At 50.7% G+C, this 20,966-nt stretch overlaps 1 protein-coding gene across 1 annotated transcript; it reads right to left on the reverse strand.

Moving 5' to 3' along the window:
- Window positions 1-4,799: 4,799 nt before the first annotated feature.
- Window positions 4,800-20,564, reverse strand: SLC43A3 (solute carrier family 43 member 3; the record flags this gene model as incomplete). Its single annotated transcript, XM_082845509.1, has 12 exons — window positions 4,800-4,922; window positions 5,541-5,664; window positions 6,277-6,463; window positions 10,149-10,268; window positions 10,494-10,670; window positions 11,684-11,778; window positions 12,928-13,067; window positions 13,888-13,980; window positions 14,206-14,282; window positions 17,093-17,139; window positions 19,877-20,027; window positions 20,381-20,564. The coding sequence occupies 12 exons, from the start codon at window positions 20,562-20,564 to the stop codon at window positions 4,821-4,823; spliced, it is 1,497 nt and encodes a 498-aa protein (XP_082701635.1). The 3' UTR covers window positions 4,800-4,820.
- Window positions 20,565-20,966: the final 402 nt, after the last annotated feature.

Genomic DNA, 20,966 nt, shown 5'->3' on the forward strand with positions numbered 1-20,966 from the left:
GGAGGTAACACCGGACTCAACAAACGGAATGCGGAGGGACCTGAGCAACGTCTTGGGTTTAATCACCCTCCAGTGAGTCAGCCCCGCTGTGGGCAGCAGTGGACCCGGAGTGGCCAGACACGGCCCATCTGCGAAGTCCTCACCGCCCACAAAGGACCGGAGCCTGGACCAGAGCCTGTGCCCTGGAGCCTGGATGAATTGTTCTTCCCAAAGAACGTTAAAGGAGGGACTCAATGCTGTGCCCCAGAGCCACGCCCAGTGCATTTGGGAAGCATCTATCCCCCAAGGGGCTGGAAGAAAAAGGCGCTCCGGGACATAACTGCTAGGACACCAAGCTTTGAATTAGGGGAAGAGGATCAACGCCCCTGGGAAGCGGGCAGCCAATTCCTTCAGACTGGAGAACAGTGAGCACGATTAAGGGAAGATTAAAGGATGTGATGCCATTCCCTAGAAACTCCCAAAGTGGCTCTTCTGGCTCTATTATTATTTACACTCTCGACCTGTCCTAGGCTGCTTTCACGGTTCACTGTCATCTGGGACCCCCTGCTCAGGCAGCAGAGGGGGGGACAGAAAGGGAGGGGGAACCGCAACGTCCAAGACGTGTGTGAGGGGAGACCCAGGATGGAGGGGGGGATCGAGTTGTGACACAGCCATAAGATGGGGTTGTAAGCAGCCGTTCAGTCACGTTTTTGTTTTTTTAGTTTTTTAAAATTTTTATTTATTTATTTTTGGCTGTGTTGGGTCTTGCGCGCGGGCTTTCTCTAGTTGCGGCGAGCAGGGGCTACTCTTCATTGCGGTGTGCGGGCTTCTTATTGCAGTGGCTTCTCTTGTTGCAGAGCATGGCTCTAGGCGTGCGGGCTTCAGTAGCTGTGGCATGCAGGCTCAGTAGTTGTGGCTCATGGGTTTGTTGCTCCGCAGCATGTGGGATCTTCCCGGACCAGGGCTCGAACCCATGTCCCCTGCATTGGCAGGCAGGTTCTTAACCACTGTGCCACCAGGGAAGCCCCACAGTCACGTTTTTGACAACTATTTGATGACGTAAAGAAGAGCCTACGAGATGGTTTCCGTCACCACACACACAGTTGCACCACTGGGAGGACACAGTTGTTAGCCACGATGGTATCTCAGAGCGCTGCAATTAACAGCGGTATTTCTTTTTCACGCAGTTCTTTATTTTCTGATCTGCTTTACAACAACTACTTATTTCTTACATAAGAATGAATGTAAAGAAAAGGTAACGTCAGGAATTCCGTGGCGGTCCAGCGTTTAGGACTTTCACTGCCCTGCCGAGGGTCCACACGGCGCGGCCAAAAACACAAGAGGCAAAAGGTAATGTCTAAAATGAATGTGAAGGTGACCTTAGGAGTCAGACAGACGTGGGTTTAAATACCAGCTCCACAGTGCGACAGTTGGATGATCTTGGATGTAACTTACACGCAGAGCCTAACTTTGATCCCCTGTAAATTGAGGCTGATTAAAGGAGATGGTCACACAATGTTTCTGATTCACGCTGTCGCCGTCCTTTGAAGAGCAGGCGCCCTCCTCCTCCTGGTGGACTGTCCCCTGCCCCAGGGAAGACGCCGCCCGGCACTGCCTGCAGCAGGGGCATATTTGCCCGAGTCCCTCTCTGCTGAGGTTGGTAGCAGAGGGTTGCACTGGGAGCCTGTTGCTGAGTGAAACCGGAAGTTGTGAAACCCCTGGGTTGCTTGTTTCCTTGTTTGAAAGAGTGGTTGATTCCATTTGAGGAAGAGGTTACAGGAGGGAGGCTCTTGGGACAGAAATGAGGGCTGTACACATGGGCTGCTTCTCTCACGCACCTATCTTCCCCAGAAATCATCCTTGACTCTCTCTGGATACAGCTGTTCTCTGCACTTCCTGAGGAATCCAGGCTTTTTTTAAAAATAACAGCTTTGTTCAGATATAATCCATATACCACACAACTCATCCATTTAAAGCGTACGACTCAGTGGTTTTTAGTATATTCAGAGTTGTACAACCATCACATTATCAAGTTTGGAAGATTTTTATCATCCTGGAAAGAAACCCCTTACTGTTAGCAGTCACTAATCTTCCCCGCAGCCCTACACAATAGCTAATCCACTTTCTGCCTCTATAGATTTGCCTATTTTCTATCTGAATGGAATCCTACTATATTCTGTCTCTTCTGACTGGCTTCTTTCACTTAGCATAATGTTTTCAAGGTTCGTGCATATGGTAGCATGTATCAATACCTCATTCCTTTGTATCGCCAAATAACATTCCATCGTATGGACATACCACATTTTATTTATCCATGGTATTAGGCATCCTTTTGAATTTAATATATTAACTGTAATGATAGCTTTGATCTGTTAAGTACCTACCATGTGCTAGGCACTTGACCTAATTTCTAATCTAGTCCAGGGAGGCAGGTCTACCTCTCCAATCACACTGATAAATTAACTGAGATGTAGAGGAGAAGTGTTCCATCCAAGGTCACACTGGTGAGAGCTGGGATGCCAAAAGGGTTGGCCCCACCCCACCCCGCGTGCTATGCTCTCTCCTTCCAGTTCTTGTTCTGAAGCCCGAACGAGAAAGAATCCACTCATTCAGTGATCATTCTTCCAACAAGCCCTAACTGGTACCACATGCATGGCAACCAGGCACTAGTCCCTGAGCCTAGTGAGACCCAGATGCTGCTTCCTGGAGCTCCCTGTTGAAGGGAGGAGAGGTGGTCATGGCAGGGGCCAGTCTCCAGGAAGGGTGTGACCAAGGTCTAGGGACTCAGAGCTGCTGGAGAGCCCAAGGAAAGGTTTTTACAGGAGATGACATTTTGAGCAGGACCCCAGCGGACCAGGCAGATTTCCCTGGCAGACAGGGTGAGCCCCCAGTGCAGAACTGGTGTGCTCACAGATCCTAAACCAGAAACCTGGGTCCACAGGGATGAGCTCTGTGTCCCTGGAGGTGGGAGGTGAAGAGGGCAGGGGAGAGGTTGGCATCACATTGCTGACCGCCTGGATCGCCAGGCTGGACTCTAGGCTTTGTCCTATGCCTGTGCAGCAGCTCAAAAAACATTTATTGAATGAATGAATGAATCCGCCTGCCGGCCCCTCCCCCCAAGTCCTCTCCTGGCTAAAAGGAATAAAACAAATAAAACACCTGGTGTGTTCCAGATTCTCCCGTCTCGCCCACCCGGTCCCTCACCTATCCCCCTTTGCTACCTACCTCCTCCCCAGTCATCAGTAAACAAAGGAACAAATGCTCAAGTGCTCTCACCCCATGCTAGGCAGTAGAAATTACCTTAAATTCTCACAATCGCCCCCAGGGACGCAGGTGAGGACGTTGTGACTGAGAGTGGCTAAGGGACTTGCTTGGCTGCTGAAAAGGCAGAACTGAAACTCACACCAGACCTTCTGATTCCATCTAGTGCTTCTAGTTTGCGGGGGGGTCGGGGGGCGGGGAGCATTGCAGTAGGGGTAGGGGCAGGGGAGACAGAAAGAGAAGGCAAGGGAAGGGATTGCTGGGGGTCCTCAAGCCCAGGGCACAGGACCAGGTGGCCAGTTCGCAGTCTGAGGGCTCCTGCCCCACCTCTGGGTCCAGCTGCCACATCAGGATTCCTCCACTCCACCCCTGCATCCGCTCCCCAAGGCTGGGGCTGGGACAGGAAAACGCAGGCACTCATGCATGCACATCACGACAGCCCCAAAGCCTGCAGAGGTGGAGCAGCTGTTGCCTTAGGCAGAAAGGCTTTATTTTTTAAATAAAATTATTTAATATATAATTCAATATATTATAAAACTATTCCCCAGAGGACGCTTTTATATAATACCGAAAGTAAATAATCATCTCCCTTCCTGAAGAGGAAAACATCCCCAAAAGGCTTCATCAGAAATCCTTTGGTCAAGCAGGCTAGCTGGTTCCCAAGGCCCTTCGGGTGGCCTGACTCTTTGTCACTGTTCTTAAAACCTTCTAGAACGTGAACTCCAGAAAGAACCTCCGACTCCAAGACCCTCTCCTTCTACAGGTGGGAAAACTGATGCTCGGCGGGGAGAAGGGTCTGCTCAAGGTCACTCGGCATCAGCGGCAGAGCTGGGGCTCAGCCCAGGGCCCCCACCCAACCCGGTCTGCCCCTCCTCCTCCCCAGGCTCATTCCCTAACAAGGCTGGGGCTCTGACGGAGAGCTGGGCGCCACTTCTGTTTGTTTGTTTTGGTTTTGGGTTTTTTTGTTGTTGGTGGTGGTTTTTGCAGTACGGGGTCTCTCACTATCGTGGCCTCTCCCGTTGCGGAGCACAGGCTCCGGACGCGCAGGCTCAGCGGCCATGGCTCACGGGCCCAGCCGCTCCGCGGCACGTGGGATCCTCCTGGATCGGGGCACGAACCCGTGTCCCCTGCATCGGCAGGCCGACTCTCAACCACTGAGCCACCAGGGAAGCCCTGGGCGCCACTTCTGAATGCCAGGTGGCAATGCGGCCATGACAACCTCACTCTTCACCTGGAAACTTACCCAGCAGCACAGGGCCCAGGCACACAGGGGCTTCAGGGACAAAGAGGCCTGGAGAAGCAGGGGACACACCCTCCCATCACATCACCCCACCTCGGGCCAAGCATCTGCCAGGGCCATGCGCTTCCTACCCTGAAACTAAGAACTTCCACGTGACTTTGCTTCTTGTCTTGCCGATAAGAAGGCTTGGGGGACAGTTAAATATGTCTTTTTGTTCTAAGAAAAAATAATGGCTACTTAATACAAGTAGCCTGGGTGGGCAAAGTCTTTCTGGACACGGGGTGCTCGAAGGTGAAGGAAGATGACACGTCCTCGGGGCTGAAAAGGGAGGGCTTCTGAACTAGGCAACCCCAGGGGGGCTTTCTTTCTGACAGCACTCCCGGTACACCAGGAAGGGGTGGACAAACGTCAGAAGAGTGACGAGCACCAGAATCACATTCACCTGGAGGGAGAGGAAGCAGTGAGGCGAAGTCCACCACTAGTGGAGGAACCAGAATCCTGCCTGGTTTATCCCCTACTTTCCACTCAGACCCAACGGTGCCCTCTGGGATGGACTCTTGGTTATTTTCCATTCTGCCCCATGGAGCAGGGTGCGTGGGGGGTAGGGGAATATTATATTATGCCTTTTTTTTTTGGCCTCACCCCATGGCATGTGGGATCTTAGCTCCCTGACCAGGGATTGAACCCTCGCCCCCTGCAGTGGAAGCGCAGAGTCTTAACCCTTGGACCGCCAGGGAAGTCCCTGTGCCCATTACACAGATGAAAAAACAGAGGCCTAGAGAGTATTCAGTGACCTGGGAAGAAGCTGTGTCACGTTAACCCTCTGGCTTCAGGGACCCCCACCCCCACCCCCAGCACAAGGCAGGGCACTCCCACTGACCCCAGTTTGAGAAGCAAGACCAAGGATGTACCCATGTGAAGAAATGCTCCTGCAGGGACCACACCCAGGCCACCCCAGCCAGGTGGGGGGCGCCCCCTGCTGGGGACCAACACAGTTGTCCCAATCTGGACATCCCTGCTGGTCTAAGGCCAGGGTCCCCCAACCCGCCACAGTACTCACGTAGAACGGGTCACTCCGGAGGGGGCCTTTGATGAGGGTGAAGATTGGGAACTGGAGCAGAGACACGACAGCTGACAAGGCCATCACTAGCCCAAAAAGCTTCCCAAAGTGCTCTGAAGGGAACCTGGGCAGAGAGACAAATGAGGTTCCAGTGAGCTCTGGCTGTGGTGGGCCTTGGTCAGCCCCCTGCTCCCCTAGCCTAAGCCTGCCTTTATCCACCCACACCCACACAGCTCCCCTCCTTCACCTTTGCTTAGGCTTTCAAACGACAGAGCAAAGAGATGGCGCTGTGCTCGATCCCGGGGAAACAGCAGGGACCCAGACACAGGCTGTGCCCTGGGAGGTCTCAAGGAAAAGACACGTGAATAATTCCGCTACATGCTAGATGATGCATGCACTATCAGAGGAAGCAAGAATACAGAGGCACAAGGAAAGAAAGACGCTTTCTTTCTACTCTTCCCTGGGAGAGCTGGAACAGAAGTGGGCTTTGGAGGGTGAATAGGAGTTCACAGAGTAGACAACCGAGGCAGAGGGGAGCAGACATGAAGAGCTTTCAGGTACATGAAGGCTCTAACCCTCCCACCAGCCTCCACCTCCTCTACACCTGCTCCCAGACGCTGTGTGCCTCCTCTGGCCACCTCTGGTCCTCACCTCCTGATTTCTTTGCCCCCAGCACGCCTCCCTTTGCCCCAAGGGTGCCCCCGTCACGTGACGCATACCAAGCCCACCTACGTACGCGAGGGTGAGGAAGGCAGCATTGCCCCCGTAGAGGAAGGAGCGGTTTATCACTTGCAGGGTGAAGGTGGCATACTGCAGGGGGAGGACAGGGATGGAGGCGCAGAGGGCGAAGCCCAGGCACAGCACAGACGTCAGGACCAGCGAAGGCACTGTTGAGCGCAGGGCCGCCGCCGAGGCCGAGGAACCTGGGCCAAAGGGAAGAGCAGAGGCTGCGTGGATGCCCGCAGGGGGGTCATCCTGAACCCTCTCTCCACACATGCCCCATCTCCAGTCCATCAACAAGTGGTGATAATTCACTTCCTAAACACCATTCAAATGTATCCACTCGTTTCCAACCCCGGCGACTCATCCTAATTATAGGCAAGCATCACTAACTCATAGATTATCACAATGACCTCCTGACAGGGAGGGCCCTCAACCCACAGCCAGATACTCTGGGTAGCACCATGGGTAATAGCAGAAGACTGGAAACCAACCAAATCAGCAGCAGTAGGGGAACGCAGCACCAACTACGCTGCAGTCCCATAACAGAATGAGGCAGGGGTTAAAGGCAGAAGGAGGGAGCCTGGCTGTGGGGCAAACCCAGGACAGAGAGTTACATAAAGAAAGCTGCAGGGGGCTTCCCTGGTGGCGCAGTGGTTGAGAGTCGTGCCCCAGTCCGGGAAGATCCCACATGCCGCGGAGCGGCTGGGCCCGTGAGCCATGGCCGCTGAGGCCGCAACAGTGAGAGCCCGCGTACCGGAAAAAAAAAAAAAGGAAGTGCAGGACAGGGTGTGCGATTCGCTGCCTTTTATCTAAGAAAGCAAAACTATACACACATACAGAGTCTGTCTTTAAGGAAAAGCAAAAACAAAAACAGTTACCTAACGAGGGAAGGAATGGAGGACAGGGAACAGAGAAGGAAACTAAACTTCTTTGACTGTATCTTGTTTCATAGTTCTGGCTTAGGAATGTCAATGTTTGATATGCAAATGTATTTAAAATAAAATAATAGGAAGAAAACAAGCAAAGCAATTCCAAAAGAAATCCAACAAGATGAAACCAATGAACATAACTTTATATCAAGTTGGCGACTCTTAAAATACTGTAATTTGACTGACAGCTCTTACGGGATGTATCCTCAGGATGAGAACGGAAAGAAGGAAAGAAAGGAGGGAGGACGGGAGAAACAGCATACAGCAATCGTACTATTATTAATAGTATTGATGATGCTAAACCAGTAATTATGCATAAAATATATGTGTAAAGTACTATGTATATATATAGTATGTGTATATAGTATACACTGTATGTATATACAGTAAATATATTATATTAAATATATATTGTAAATATACAGTAAATATATTAATATAGCCTATATTAGAGTATTTTAGGAACCAAGATTTTCAGACAAAAGGAGACACAAATGTAAAAGTCAAGGAAGGAAAATGTCAATTAAAATATCAGCACTGGCTACTCATGATGTATTTCTTCATCCAAAAAATTATGTATATCTTACCTCAGAGGCCTAAAAGCAATGACAACCCAGGAGAATTAGAAACCTGAGCACCCAAATTGCACTCTTTAAATACCATTTCTCATTTAAAGGGACCCAGGGCTATTTGGAGAAATGGCTGGTTTCAGGTCTGGGCCAGGAAACATACCCAATGAAATGGACCTGAACATCTCCTTGTGACAGAAGGGAAAGACACTCTCTAAAACTAATGGGACTATTTGTTAAGGACACAGATAGTGGATTGGTAAAGTTGCCGATAGTCAAAGATGAGATAATTTGAGAAGAATTGTGACAGAGGTGGATTGAAACATGTCAAATATATTTAAAATGAGATTTTAAAAGAGAAACTATGGGGCTTCCCTGGTGGCGCAGTGGCTGAGAGTCCGCCTGCCGATGCAGGGGACGCGGGTTCGTGGCCCGGTCCGGGAGGATCCCGCGTGCTGCAGAGCGGCTGGGCCCGTGAGCCATGGCCGCTGAGCCTGCGCGTCCGGAGCCTGTGCTCCGCAACGGGAGAGGCCACAACAGTGAGAGGCCCGCGTACCGCAAAAAAAAAAAAAAAAAAGAGAAACTATGAGTGGTTACCCCTGGAAGTTTCTAGGGCACCAAATCGTTTTTCTAAAACTAGTAAATAGAGGAAAAAGCATGCATTTATTTCAGGGTAACGAAATACTTAATAAAGGAAAGGTTTTCTTTCTAGAGGAATTCTAGCTATTAAAAGCAGAAGGAAAGATAGAAATAGAAAATCTCCTTTTTGCGACCCTAATAAAATAATGGGTCTAGGCACTGGTCATCAATAGCTGTTAAAATCATTAGGCCTGCAGCTGATGGGAAACTTTTATAATGCGCAGATCAGACTGACAATGTCTGAACCCACTGATCAATCTTAACATCATAAGAACAAAACCTCGGGTACTAAGGGCCTGATGACGAGAGCTTGTAGGTAGCCCACAGCTCCAGCTCTGAATTATTCTTGCCAAAAAATATTAAATATTAGTATTAATAAAAATATTACTCTGCCTGTTTACAGGAAAGACCCAATCAAAGAAACGTTTTTAAATGACATGAAAAGGATGCCAAACCCAAAATGTGGGAAATCTGACAGGACAAACAACCTAGTTCCTTCGATAAATGAACAACAAAGGGAAAAAAGGGGGTGGGGGACACAGAGACTTAAAAACATCTGAAAGACACATGAGTACATTGTGTGGCCCCTGTAAGGACCCGAATCTGAACAAACCAACTATAAAAAGGCATAGGTGAGACCATTAAGGAAATCTGAACAGGTCTACATTATTAGATGATACTAAGAAATGATTCGGGGCTGTTTTACATATGATAATGATATTATGGTGATGTTTAATTTAAATAAAAGAGGTCCTATTTGCTGGAGCTACCAACTGATGTATTTACAGATGAAATGATCTGATGTCTGAGATTTGTTTTAAAATACTCCAGCAGGGTTAGGAGAAGCAGCTCAGGGAAGTGAGAAGTGGGAGAGATGAAACTATAGGGGTAAAGGGAATTCCCTGGTGGTCCAGTGGTTAGGATTCTGCGTTTTCACTGCGTATGCCCAAGTCCAATCCCTGGTCAGTGAACTAAGATCCCGCAAGCCGTGAGGTGCAAGGTCAAAAAAAAAAAAAAAAAGAGAGAGACCTCAGCATGCCTGCTCCTCCATTCTTGTCCAAGGATCATGTCCAAGCTCCTTGGCACAACACGGCCTGTCCCTTCTTACCTCCGTCTTTCCAGCCCCCTCCCGACTACCTCTCTGTGCCCTGGCCAGCCCGAATCACTTTCTGGGATTCCTCAGATTCCTTAGTGTTTCACTCTCCCCTTCACCACCCTGACTCCTCTGTACTCCTGGGCCACCCTCCCAAGGCCCTCCTCTTCAATTTCTCACGTCTTTACTCTTCCTTTAGGTCTTGGCTTAGATGCCACTTCCTCCAGGAAGACTTCCTTCCCTGACACCCAACCCATCCCCACCCAGAACAGGTTATGTGCCTTTCTTTCTGTTTCATAGCTCCCTGCAGGTTTACTTCATGGACTGTAAAGCTTGATTACTGGCATTTCTCCACTCTCTAGACTGAGAAGAGCTTCTTGAGAACAAGGACGTATCTGTCTTGTCCGTTACTGAATCTAGAACTGTGATTGGCACATAATTGGCACTCAATGACTAGTGGTTGGATGATGGATGGATGGGTGATGAATGGACAGATGACGGATGGATGGATGGATGGATGGATGGATGAGTGATGGATGGATGAACGGACAGATGCAAGTAGAAAAGGATTTAGAAGAAAAGAGAAGATGGGCATGGAGGAAAATAAAGATCTCTCCCCTCCTGGTTCCCTGATCCTCTGGAGCCCAGGTCTCACCTGTCCTTCTTGCTTCCTCCTGGTACTTGCATTTCAGCCGATCCATGAGCAGCCCATTCCAGGGGGCACACAGCACTCCAAAGAACTGAGTGATGGCAAAGGCATTTGTGTACGTGCTGACTGCAGAGGGCAGAGAGGGGTTGGGCGGTAAGAACTTTCCAGGAGTGCCTTACGGAAGAGGACCCTCCCACCCGGCCCTTGCCCTGCCTGACCCTCCTCGCCACACCCCTGCTCAGACCTTTCTCTGGAGCACAGAGCCCTGCTGAGCTCAGCACCCCGCCGCTCGAGGTTCCAAGTCCCCAGCTGTGGTGCTCAGATGCGCTGCCTCCCAGCCCCGTCACATACCTAGCACCCTGTCCCCACTGGCCAAGTTGCTCAGCAGAGAGTTGAGGGTGCCGATGAAGAGGTAGTGCCACAGCTGTATCACAGACAGCCACACCAGGTGCCAGGCAAAGCGCCGAGAGAAGGCGTAGCTCCAGAAAGAGCGGGCTTCCTGCTGCTGCTGCCCTGGTCTCAGGATCTCTGGTGGGAAGAGGAAGATTTGGGCAAGAGTTACACTTAAAGTTGGGGGGCAGGGATGGGCAAGAGTGCAGGGGTCTTGAAAGGACAGCCTGAGGTCTGAGCTCACCCGCTCTTCTTGCTTTCCTGGGCACACCGCCACCTCCACGCGTCATCCTGTCCCCACCACCCTGAATGAGCCTCCCACGTGCTCCGCCTGCCGAAATCTGATCTATCGCAGCTTGGACTCAATGATGCTTCTTGCACTAACACTTTCCTAATCTTTCTCAGCCAGGATGATGAAAAGAAAGACGAGAGGAGAAAGTTAAAGACAGCTAGTGTTTCAGCTGATCCACAGCCCCTTCTTTTCCTTCCGTACCAGGATCCTGAGTCTTCTCTGGAAATCTCCCCCCGCCCTATTCTTCATGGTCCAGATGGGACTGCGAATTAAGCATTCCATTCCTCACCCAAGGCTGACCAAGTTGATCATTCTCCTCGAGAGGCAGACTGGCTGTGATTTCAGACTGGGGTCCCCGGAGGCAGGTCCCCTGGTTCTGCTCTTCCTGGATGGAGCCTGGCAAGTTCACTTTGCCCTTGCTTTTGTGAACTTCTCAGAATCCTGTTCTCATTTCTACCTTAACCAGCCGTGGTTTGTGATGTTTATAACCAAAGACCCAAAACAGACAGAGGAGAGAAAGGAGGCAGTGATGGAGACGGGACAGACCCAGCGGACCTGCAGAAATGGGGACAAATAAGGCGGACTTAGGAGTGGGGGGAAGGGAAGGCAAATGATGGAAGACTGGCTGCGAGGGGAAGGGGTATGATGAGATGAGAAAGAAAAGGGGGACAAAGAGGAGAGATGAGACAAAAATGTTGCCCCTCTCTGGACCGCCTATAAACTGAGGGGGTTGAGAAGATCCTGCAGGTCTTTTCCCTACCTGTCCTTTCCTGATTCTGAGTCCCTGGGAAAGCTTTGGAGGTGGCTGTGGGGAGAGGCCAGGTTCCGGAGGGGAAATGGGTTAACCAGTAGGGCTCACCTTCCTTGGGTGAAAGGAACTTCTCTGAAAGCTCCAGCTTTTGGGACTCAGCCGTTTTCTTCTCTTCCTCTCTGGGGCCATCCCCAGAGCACAGGCTGTGGAAACAGAAGTCCCATCAGCCTGACCCAAGAATTGTGAGCCGAGCCTCAGATTCAGGCCGTGTGTGTGTGTGTGTGTGTGTGTGTGTGTGTGTGTGTGCGCGCGCGGCGGGAGGGGGGATAGTACCTTTCGCTATACACTGGAATCACCTTTTCACAACCCCAATGCCCAAGTCACAGCCTAGACCGATTAAATCAGAATGTCTGGGCGTGGGAGTCAGGCTCCTACGTTTTTTAAAGATCTCCAAGTGATCCCAGCAATTCTAATACGCAGCAATGTTTGGGAACCACTGAAGTGCAGGAAGAACAGGACAGGCCTGGGTTCAAACCCCAGCTCTGCCTCTTCCTGAGGCTGTGCAACGCGGCTCAGACCTAACTCTTCTGAGCCTCCTTGTTCTCATTTGGAAAATGGAGGGAAGTATGCGTATCTCAGGACTGCTGTGAGATGAAATCAGAGCGCATGGGGCTGCTGAACAGCAAACAAATGCCCTCTCTCTACTGCTTGGATGACTGGCGGCACAAACGGTCCCATGTCTTCCCCGCCTCTGCTCTCCACCCTCTGCAGTACAGCTCTGACCACTTCCCTGTCCCCTCCCTCTGGGCTGGCCTTGGGAGCTGCCCGGCCGAGACAACCCAGCAGAAGTGATGCTGCGACAATTCTCAGCTTAAAAGTGAAAAAACCTTGTGCATTTTGGCATTTATCTTGGAACCCTGAGACCACCATGTGAAGAAGCCCAAGCTAGCCTGTGGGAGGATAAGAGCCACGTGACCCAGAAATCCCTGCCACTCCCTATGGCCAGACAAACCCCATGTGAGTAAGGCCATCCTAGACCAGCCAGTCCCCAGCTAGCCCACCAGGTGATCAGAGGCATGAGAAGCCTTGTCAAGGTCATCCAAGCAGCTCCCTGATCAGCAGAACTAGCCAGCTACACACAGACCTGTGGAAATAATAAATGCTTAATGTTTTAGGCCATTAAGTTTTGGGGTAGTTTGTTATGCAGCAGTAGCTAACTAATACATCCCTGGTCTAGTCCTCCTCTCCTGGGACAGGTTTCCTCTGCCTTACCATGTCTGTCCCATCCTTGCTTCCTACTCCAGGTGAGATGAGGGGCTCTGGGCACACCATCACCAGCTCATAGTCCTTACCCATAGCTGTAGTTGGGGGGCAGTGGGTAGGGGATGTGTCCCCTGGGCATCAGAAGGAAAGTACGCCCAACATGCCAGGCACTGCAGACAGAGATGAAGATGAAGGAGGCCCTGAGACTGATGCCCTGTTCATAAAGGAGCTGCAGACAAAGGAGAGAAGAGGTCAGTGTAACAGCCACGTGCACAGCAGCATTATTCACAACGTCTGAAAGGTGGAAGCAAATCAAGTATCCATCCGCGGATGAATGGATAAAGGAAATGTGGCACATACATACGATGGAACATTATTCAGCCTTAAAAAGGAAGGAAATTCTGACACCTGCTACAACATTGATAAACCCTGAGGACATCAGGCTAAATGGAATAACCCAGTCACAGAAGGACAAATACTGTATGATTCCACTTAGGAGGTACCTACAGTAGTCAAATTCACAGAAATAGACAATAAGACAGTGGTTGCCAGTGGCAAGGAGGAGACGGGGGGGTACCCACAATGGGCGTTATTGTTTAATGGGCACAGAGTTTCAGTTTTACAGGGTGGAGAAGAGTTCTAGAGATGGATGGCGGTGATGGTCGTAAAACAACACGAATGAACTTAATGCCATCGGACTGTGCGCTTAAAAATGGTTCACATGGAAAACTTTATGTTAGGTGGGGTTTTTTTGCCACGCAGCAAGCAGGATCCTAGTTCCCTGACCACGGATTGAACCCGCGTCCCCTGCAGTAGAAGTGCAGAGTCTTTTTTTTTTTGGCAGTGCGCAGTCTTAACCACTGGACCACCAGGGAAGTCCCTGGGTGTATTTCATCATACAAAAAGTCAGTGTAAGAATTAGGGGCTGAAACCTGTTTCTGAGAAGGAGGCTTGGCCCAGGCTCTTGCCTTCCACCCTGGCGGCTGATTACGGATGCCTGGTGCTCCCCAGCAGCGGGGAGATAAACACGGGCCATTGCTATCTTTTACCTTAATGATAAGGAAGACTGCCGAGGAAGAGTCAAATGCTCCGTTGTACATGGTGATGACGGTTGAACGGTGTTTGCCAAATAGGTTCCCGATCTGGAGGACACACGATCAGCCTGAATCACTTATTTATTCGTGAAATCTTTCCTGTGCGCCCGGCAAGTGTCAGGCCCTCATACCCAGACCTACCCTCCACCCCAGGAGCTACCACCCTGGCTTGGGCCAACCCCATCAGAGGCAGCCAGTGTAGCAAAGTGCTTCTCCCTCCTTCCACCCGCCCCAACCTCCAGCCAGGGGCCCGTGATTAGGGCAGGCTCACACCTGCAGGTTGGTGATCAGAAACAGGATTCCTCCTACGGTGAGCATGGGCATGGCCAGGAAGAGCAGCACAGCTGAGTCTGGAACAATCCAAGACAGAGATGGGGAGGTGCCACAGTGCAGCCCAGACACGCAACCCGAACTCTGGCCCCCCTGCTCCCTACGATCCTGGGCTTAGGGCCCCAATTCTAGGCAGCCTCCCAGCATCCTCCACGGACCTTAGGGTCCTGGTCACGGCTCCTTCACGTGCCCCTGTGGAGGGACCCTGCAGAGGTCTCCTGAGACACCCTCTTCCTCACCAAAGATGACCCTTGGTCTCTGGCAGGGTGGATGTCTACAGAGAGAGGCACTCAACCCACCACCCCCTTCCCTCACTAAACCACAAGCAGCCCCCCTATGCATCCTTGACACTGTGGGGAAGAGAAGCCTGGATTCAGTCCCTGAGCCCAGCCTCTAATTCACTGCTTTGAGCTAGATTCTGAACTTGTGACTCAGTCATTTCATCTGATAAATGGCAATAACATTCCCTGCTCTTCCCACCTCACCAGGCGCTGTGAGATCTGAGTGTCTCTCTTTTGTTCATTAAACTTTGAGCATTTCCTTTGTGCCAGGTGTTGTGCTTGGCACTGGAAATGCAGGATGAATAAATACTTCTTGCCCTTGGAAAGACTGACATGCAAAAAAATCATTCTAATAGGTCTGGCAAGTGTTGGGTAAGAAGAGCAGAACTAAAAACAACTAAAGTGCCAAGGACTAGGGAGCCCTCCGTAAGTTAGTCTTTCCCAAGTCACAGCCTTCTTTCTGCCCACCTTCATGATTTGGGCCATAACCCACACCTGTCTTATTTGCCAAAAAAAATTTTTTTTTAAGTTGACTCACTTTTATCCAAAAGAAATCTATTATTTTTAAAGGAAACTTTATATTGGGAGTTCCCTGGTGGCCTACTGGTTAGGATTCTGGGCTTTCACTGCCGTGGCCCAGGTTCAATCCTTGGTCGGGGAACTGAGATCCCACAAGCCACTGTGGCACGGCCAAAACAAGAGAAAACTTTATATCGCTAGTATAAATGAAAAGCAACTTGTGTTGCTTGTTGTGAATAGGAGGTAACTGTACAAATAAATACAATGAAAACACTGTTATTAAACTGTAACTGAACGCAGTGGCCTTCAGAATGTTCAAAGCCTGATACCTGCTCTTGTCACAGTGTTAAAATCATCCCAGCCCAAACCAAGACTTCCGTGCATGAAATCAGAGGGCTAGTGAGAAATAAAAAGGGAGTAACTCTCCCACCAGGTGATTCAGTGTTAAGGCAGCATGTGTGCTTCCTAATAATATTCCCCAAAGTAACTGTTATCCGAGTAACTTTTGTTCCATACCTTGAGAAGCGCTGTACACGTGCTCATTTTAGATCATTCACACTGTTTACCATTCAATTTCTGTCTCTATAAAAGGTACGTCTTCAAATGCACTAAAGGTTGGTTGAGATTCCTTTCACAATAGCATGCTTTTTCCAAAACCAAAAAGCCCTATTTTAGGGGGGAAGGGAATATTGTGACTCCAGTGATTCACACATGTGAGTCAAACATACCCAGCCATCACCTCCACATTCAGCCACTTGAAAACCATGCTTAGGCTTTTAGGTAAGAAGACAGTATGATAAGCAGAGTGTTTTTTTTTTTTTTTAATATTTATTTATTTATGTGGTTGTGCCGGGTCTTAGTTGCTGCATGTGGGCTCCTTAGTTGGGGCATGTGAACTCTTAGTTGCAGCACGCACGTGGGATCTAGTTCCCTGGCCAGGGATCAAACTCCGGCCCCCTGCATTGGGCACACGGGGTCTTAGCCGCTGCGCCACCAGGGAAGTCCCGAGCAGAGTGGTTTTTAAATAACCAGGCTACCTCATGAGATCTGCTCAGACAGAGACCCTCAGTCAGCTTTGCGTTCACTGAACACAAATGAAGTAACAGATTCAGCACAGGTACTAGACACAGGAGAGTTAGGTACTTTTTATTTCCTAACCCAAAAACTGAGCCACGTAATCTGGCACTGGGGAGGAATACTGGAAAGCATCTCTTGGCCTCTATAACTGAGATGCTAGCAAAGAGCACAGCCAGGGTCCCAGGACCCCTTCCCACTAACTTGCTCTGGGGCCTCTGGCTAGTCTCTGCAAAGGGTCTCTCTCTGACCTGTTTTCTCCTCTACGTAATGGAGGAAGTGGGGAATACACCAGACTGGAATTCCCAGACTTTGGGAACTGTATACACTTATAGACCAGTAAAATTTGAAAAGAAAACTTCTGACTACACTGGGGTTATCAGTTTGTACCCGGCTAAGTCAGGATATTTTCGAAAACTGCCATTCCTATTATCATTTCATTAAAAAAAAGAGAGAGAGGACATTTAATACATAACGAAAGGATGTAATCTTTTTGTTTTTTTTGTTTTTTTGCGGTAGCGGGCCTCTCACTGCTGTGGCCTCTCCCGTGGCGGAGCCCAGGCTCCGGACGCGCAGGCTCGGCGGCCATGGCCCACGGGCACAGCCGCTCCGCGGCATGTGGGATCCTCCTGGACCGGGGCACGAACCCGTGTCCCCTGCATCGGCGGGTGAACTCTCAACCACTGCACCACCAGGGAAGCCCGGAAGGATGTAATCTTTTGAATAAGTTCTTCTCTCTGAAGCAGTCCCTCCACTGTCCTTATTTTTTTGCATGTCTCACTAGACTGAACTGTTTTTATAGACCAGCAATAACTCTCTCAAGGACTCTTTCCAGCTGAAAGTCTGTGGATCTCTGAATACCTGTGGGGGTCAGTGCATCCTGCCCATCCATCACCTTCTGCACCTGCCCATTCACCAGCTGCCCCTGAGGTTGTGTCCCTCCCGACAGCACTCACCTGCAGAGATGAAGGCTATCGTAAGCGTGGCACTGGTGTAGAGAAATCTGGAACACAGAACGGCAGATGGAGAATGCGGTCAACGAGAGAGAAAGCTGGAGGGGCAGAGGGTGCGTGGAGCCAAGGTCCTCCCACCTAGAAGTCCCAACCAGCCAAGCCCTTGAAGAAAGGGGTTAGTGCCTCGTTTACAAATCATAATCTTGAGTTCTAATTCCTCTTGCTGTGTGACCTTGGGCAAGGCACTGCCCTTCTCTGGGCCTCAGCAGCCTCTTCTATGAAGAGATGTTTGTGGATGGACCTAGAGACTGTCATACAGAGTGAAGTCAGAAAGAGAAAAACAAATATCACTTATTAACGCATATATGTGGAATCCAGAAAAATGGTACAGATGAACCTGTTTGTAAGGCCGAAATAGAGACACAGACGCAGAGAACAAATGTATGGACACCAAGTGGGGGAAGTGGGGAGGGGTGAACTGGGAGATTGGGATTGACATATATACACTAATATGTATAAAACAGATACCTAATGAGAACCTACTGTATAGCACAGGGAACTCCACTTCGCCGTATAGTAGAAACTAACACAACATTATAAAACAACTATACCCCAATTTAAAAAAATTAAAAAAAAAAACAGAATCTAACCATTAAAAAAAAAAAAAAGAGAGAGATGATTGGACTGACTGATCTAGGTCCTAAGCTTAAAGTTCCAGGATGTTATTGTTTAAGGACCACAACCCCAAGGTTACGGGACTCTCTTAGAAGCAAGGGGTAATAAAAGCAGTGCTTAAGTGTGATACTCTGATTGATAAGAAGAAATACATATTTGGTCCAGGTCCCCAGTCCCTGACACAGGGCTCCTAAGACCCTTGTAAATTCCCACATAAGAGCCCTAGGAGCATCTTTTATTCTAATGAGGTGACCCCGGATGGGTCCTGGAGGGGGGCTGCTCACCAGAAAGACTAGCCATAATTAGATGCTTGGAATTTTCAGCCCTGCCCCCGACTTCTCCAGAGAGGGGAGACGGGCTGGAAGTGGAGTTAATAACTGATCATGCCTACATGAGGAAGCCTCCATAAAATCCCAAGAGTATGGAGTTTGGGGAGCTCCCAGGTTGGTGAACACAGCCATGGACCAGGAGGGTGCTGCACCCCAACTCCACAGGGACAGAAGAGATCCTGGGCTCCGGACCCTCCCTGACCTCGCCCTATGCGTCTCTTCATCTGGCTGTTCATCTGTATCCTTTATCATATCCTTTAATAAACTGGTATAGGGCTTCCCTGGTGGCGCAGTGGTTGAGAGTCCGCCTGTCGATGCAGGGGACACGGGTTTGTGCCCTGGTCCGGGAAGATCCCACATGCCGCGGAGCGGCTAGGCCCGTGAGCCATGGCCGCTGAGCCTGCGCGTCCGGAGCCTGTGCTCCACAACGGGAGAGGCCACAACAGTGAGAGGCCCGCGTACCGCAATAAATCAATAAACTGGTATATGTGTTTCCCTGAGTTCAGTGAGCCCTTTAGCAAATAACTGAATCCAAGGGGGAGGAGGTCACAGGAATCCCAGGTTTGCAGCCGAGTCAGACAGAAGTTGTGGGTAAACTGGGGACCTACCACTTGCAATTGGCATCTGAGGTGGAGGGCAGTCTGGTGGGACTGAGCCCTTAACCTGTGGGATCTGATGCTGTATCTCCAGGTAGACAGTGTCAGAACTGAGTTAAATGATAGGACACCCAGCTGGTGCCACAGAATTGCCTGGTGTGGGAAAGGCTCTCACACATTTGGTGACCAGAAGTGCAGAGTTCTGTGTAAAAGTAAAGGAGAAACACAGGTGGGAAGACTGGGTTTTTCTTAACACACTAAAGGCTGGAGAAGAGGGAGTGGGCATAGAAGGACGGGAAAGAGAAGGAGACAGGTGACCAAATTCCAAGAGCGAATGACAGCGTCATCGTGCACCCAAAGGCTTAGAGAGCCAAGGGCTTGCTTTCCTTCCAGGCTGTTTCCTGGTCCAGCCACCCTCCGGTCCCTCTGACAACTAGCCTCTCACGTGCCTCCTGGGAGGCGCCGGCTCTGGGTCCTATCAGCTCCCCCGCAGGCCCGCCGCTTATCTTCGAACCTGGCCAGCTGCAGTGGCACCCCGTGGAGCCAGCAAGTCCCCCACCCGCCGTGACCTCCCCTCCCGTCAGAGGGAAACTGAAATCCCACCACTGGAGACACCCAGGACACCTTACTACCTAAGCTTCTGGGGAGTGATGGTGGTGGTGACGAGCATGAGGATTAGTCACTCAGGTATGATGAGGACAAAGGTCCCCGGCATGAAGGCGAGAGTGGTAATTCTATTTTTATTTTTATTTATTTATTGGCCACACCGCACAGCATGTGGGATCTCAGTTCCCCAGCAGGGATCAAACTGACGCCCCCTGCACTGGAAGCGCAGAGTCTTAACCGCTGGACCACCACCAGGGAAGCCCCGAGAGTGACAATCCTAGGCTTTGCTAATTGCATAACCTGTCCCAGGCCAGCCCTCACAGGAAGTAGGCTTGGGGTCCTGCTCTATTCAGCACATCGTACAGCATGCAGTTCCACATGCAACAGAGGAAGGAGGTGAAGAAAGGGAAGCAGGGGTGTGGGGAATAGGGAAGGTCGAGACACAGTCCACACCCTGTGCAGTTTCTAGCAGGGCTGCCGGGGCAGGGATACCCAGTTGCCTGGCCTGGGTCTCCCTCCAAACAAAGCTGCTGCCAGAATTCCTCTTGCCCCACGCCTGTTCAGATCCCCTTGGGACTTACATGGCTATGAGGCGGGCCACGGTAGTCTTGAAACGGTCAAAGATGTAGCCAGCGGGGAACGTCATGAAGTTGTTCATGAAGGATGCCAGGGTGAAGATGAGTGAGAAGCGCTCGTCCTGGGCTTTGCAGTTTGGAGGAGAGAAAGGCAGATCTCAAGAGCCCAGGGTGGATGGGCCAACCTCCCATCCATCCCAGCCTGCCTGCCAGGCCGGCACCCAGCCTGGCTCCCGTCCAGGGCTGCCTCTTCCATCTTGGACAGCTTGCCCGGTAGGATAAGTTCTCCCTTAGATAAGTGGAGACGTGACTGCCCCTAATTATCTCTTGGGAGCCGATACTTCCCTCCCCAGGGACCTCTGAGACCAAGGTTGAGGGCGGGGGCAGCTGACACTCCCTTCCTCTCACCACAGACATGTTGGCAGAGGAGGCAGGGGGTGGAGTCCTTCCAACCCCTTCCCACCACCTGGGAACCAGACTCAGCTTCCTAGAGAAGCCCTCCTCCCTTACCATCCAGCCCCGTGGCATTGCCCATCAGCCTGGCATTCGGTTCACACAGCTCCTCAAAGTAATGTTCTGTTTTGAAGACAAACACCAGGGATGCCCAGCCGAAGAGGACGCCCGCAAAGCCGAGGCATTCCAGCAGCCCCGTCAGCAGGGTGGCTACACGAAGGGGCAGGCTCTGGCCCTGCATGGTCCGAGGTGGAGCTGATCCTCAAATCCCGCGTGTGGCCTCCTGGGCTGACCACAGGAGCTGCAAAGCCCGCCTTTTGAGCACTTGGAAAATTGCTTTGTCAGGTGCTTCTGTTCAGGTGGCTCTCTGGTGCTGGCTGTTTCGGGCCTGGGTAAAAACCATCAGTGGGCGACTCCCTGGATCCTGTAAGATAAGGCAGAGGCTGCTTGGTACACAGGGCTGTGGGAAAGGTAGAGGTGGACAAAGGTTCTTTGTGGGATAGACAAAGAAGCCAGGTGTAGAAACAGCTGCAAATGCCTCTGCATCCCACATCTGGCAACAGGTGGGGAAGCTGGAACTGAGCCCCAGCTCTGGAGACGGTCCAGTAAAATACAGCAGCAATTGAAAGCCAGGAACAGGGGG

The sequence above is a fragment of the Leucopleurus acutus genome, assembly GCF_964270905.1.
Source record: "Leucopleurus acutus genome assembly, chromosome: 8".
In the NCBI taxonomy this organism is placed as follows: domain Eukaryota; kingdom Metazoa; phylum Chordata; class Mammalia; order Artiodactyla; family Delphinidae; genus Leucopleurus; species Leucopleurus acutus.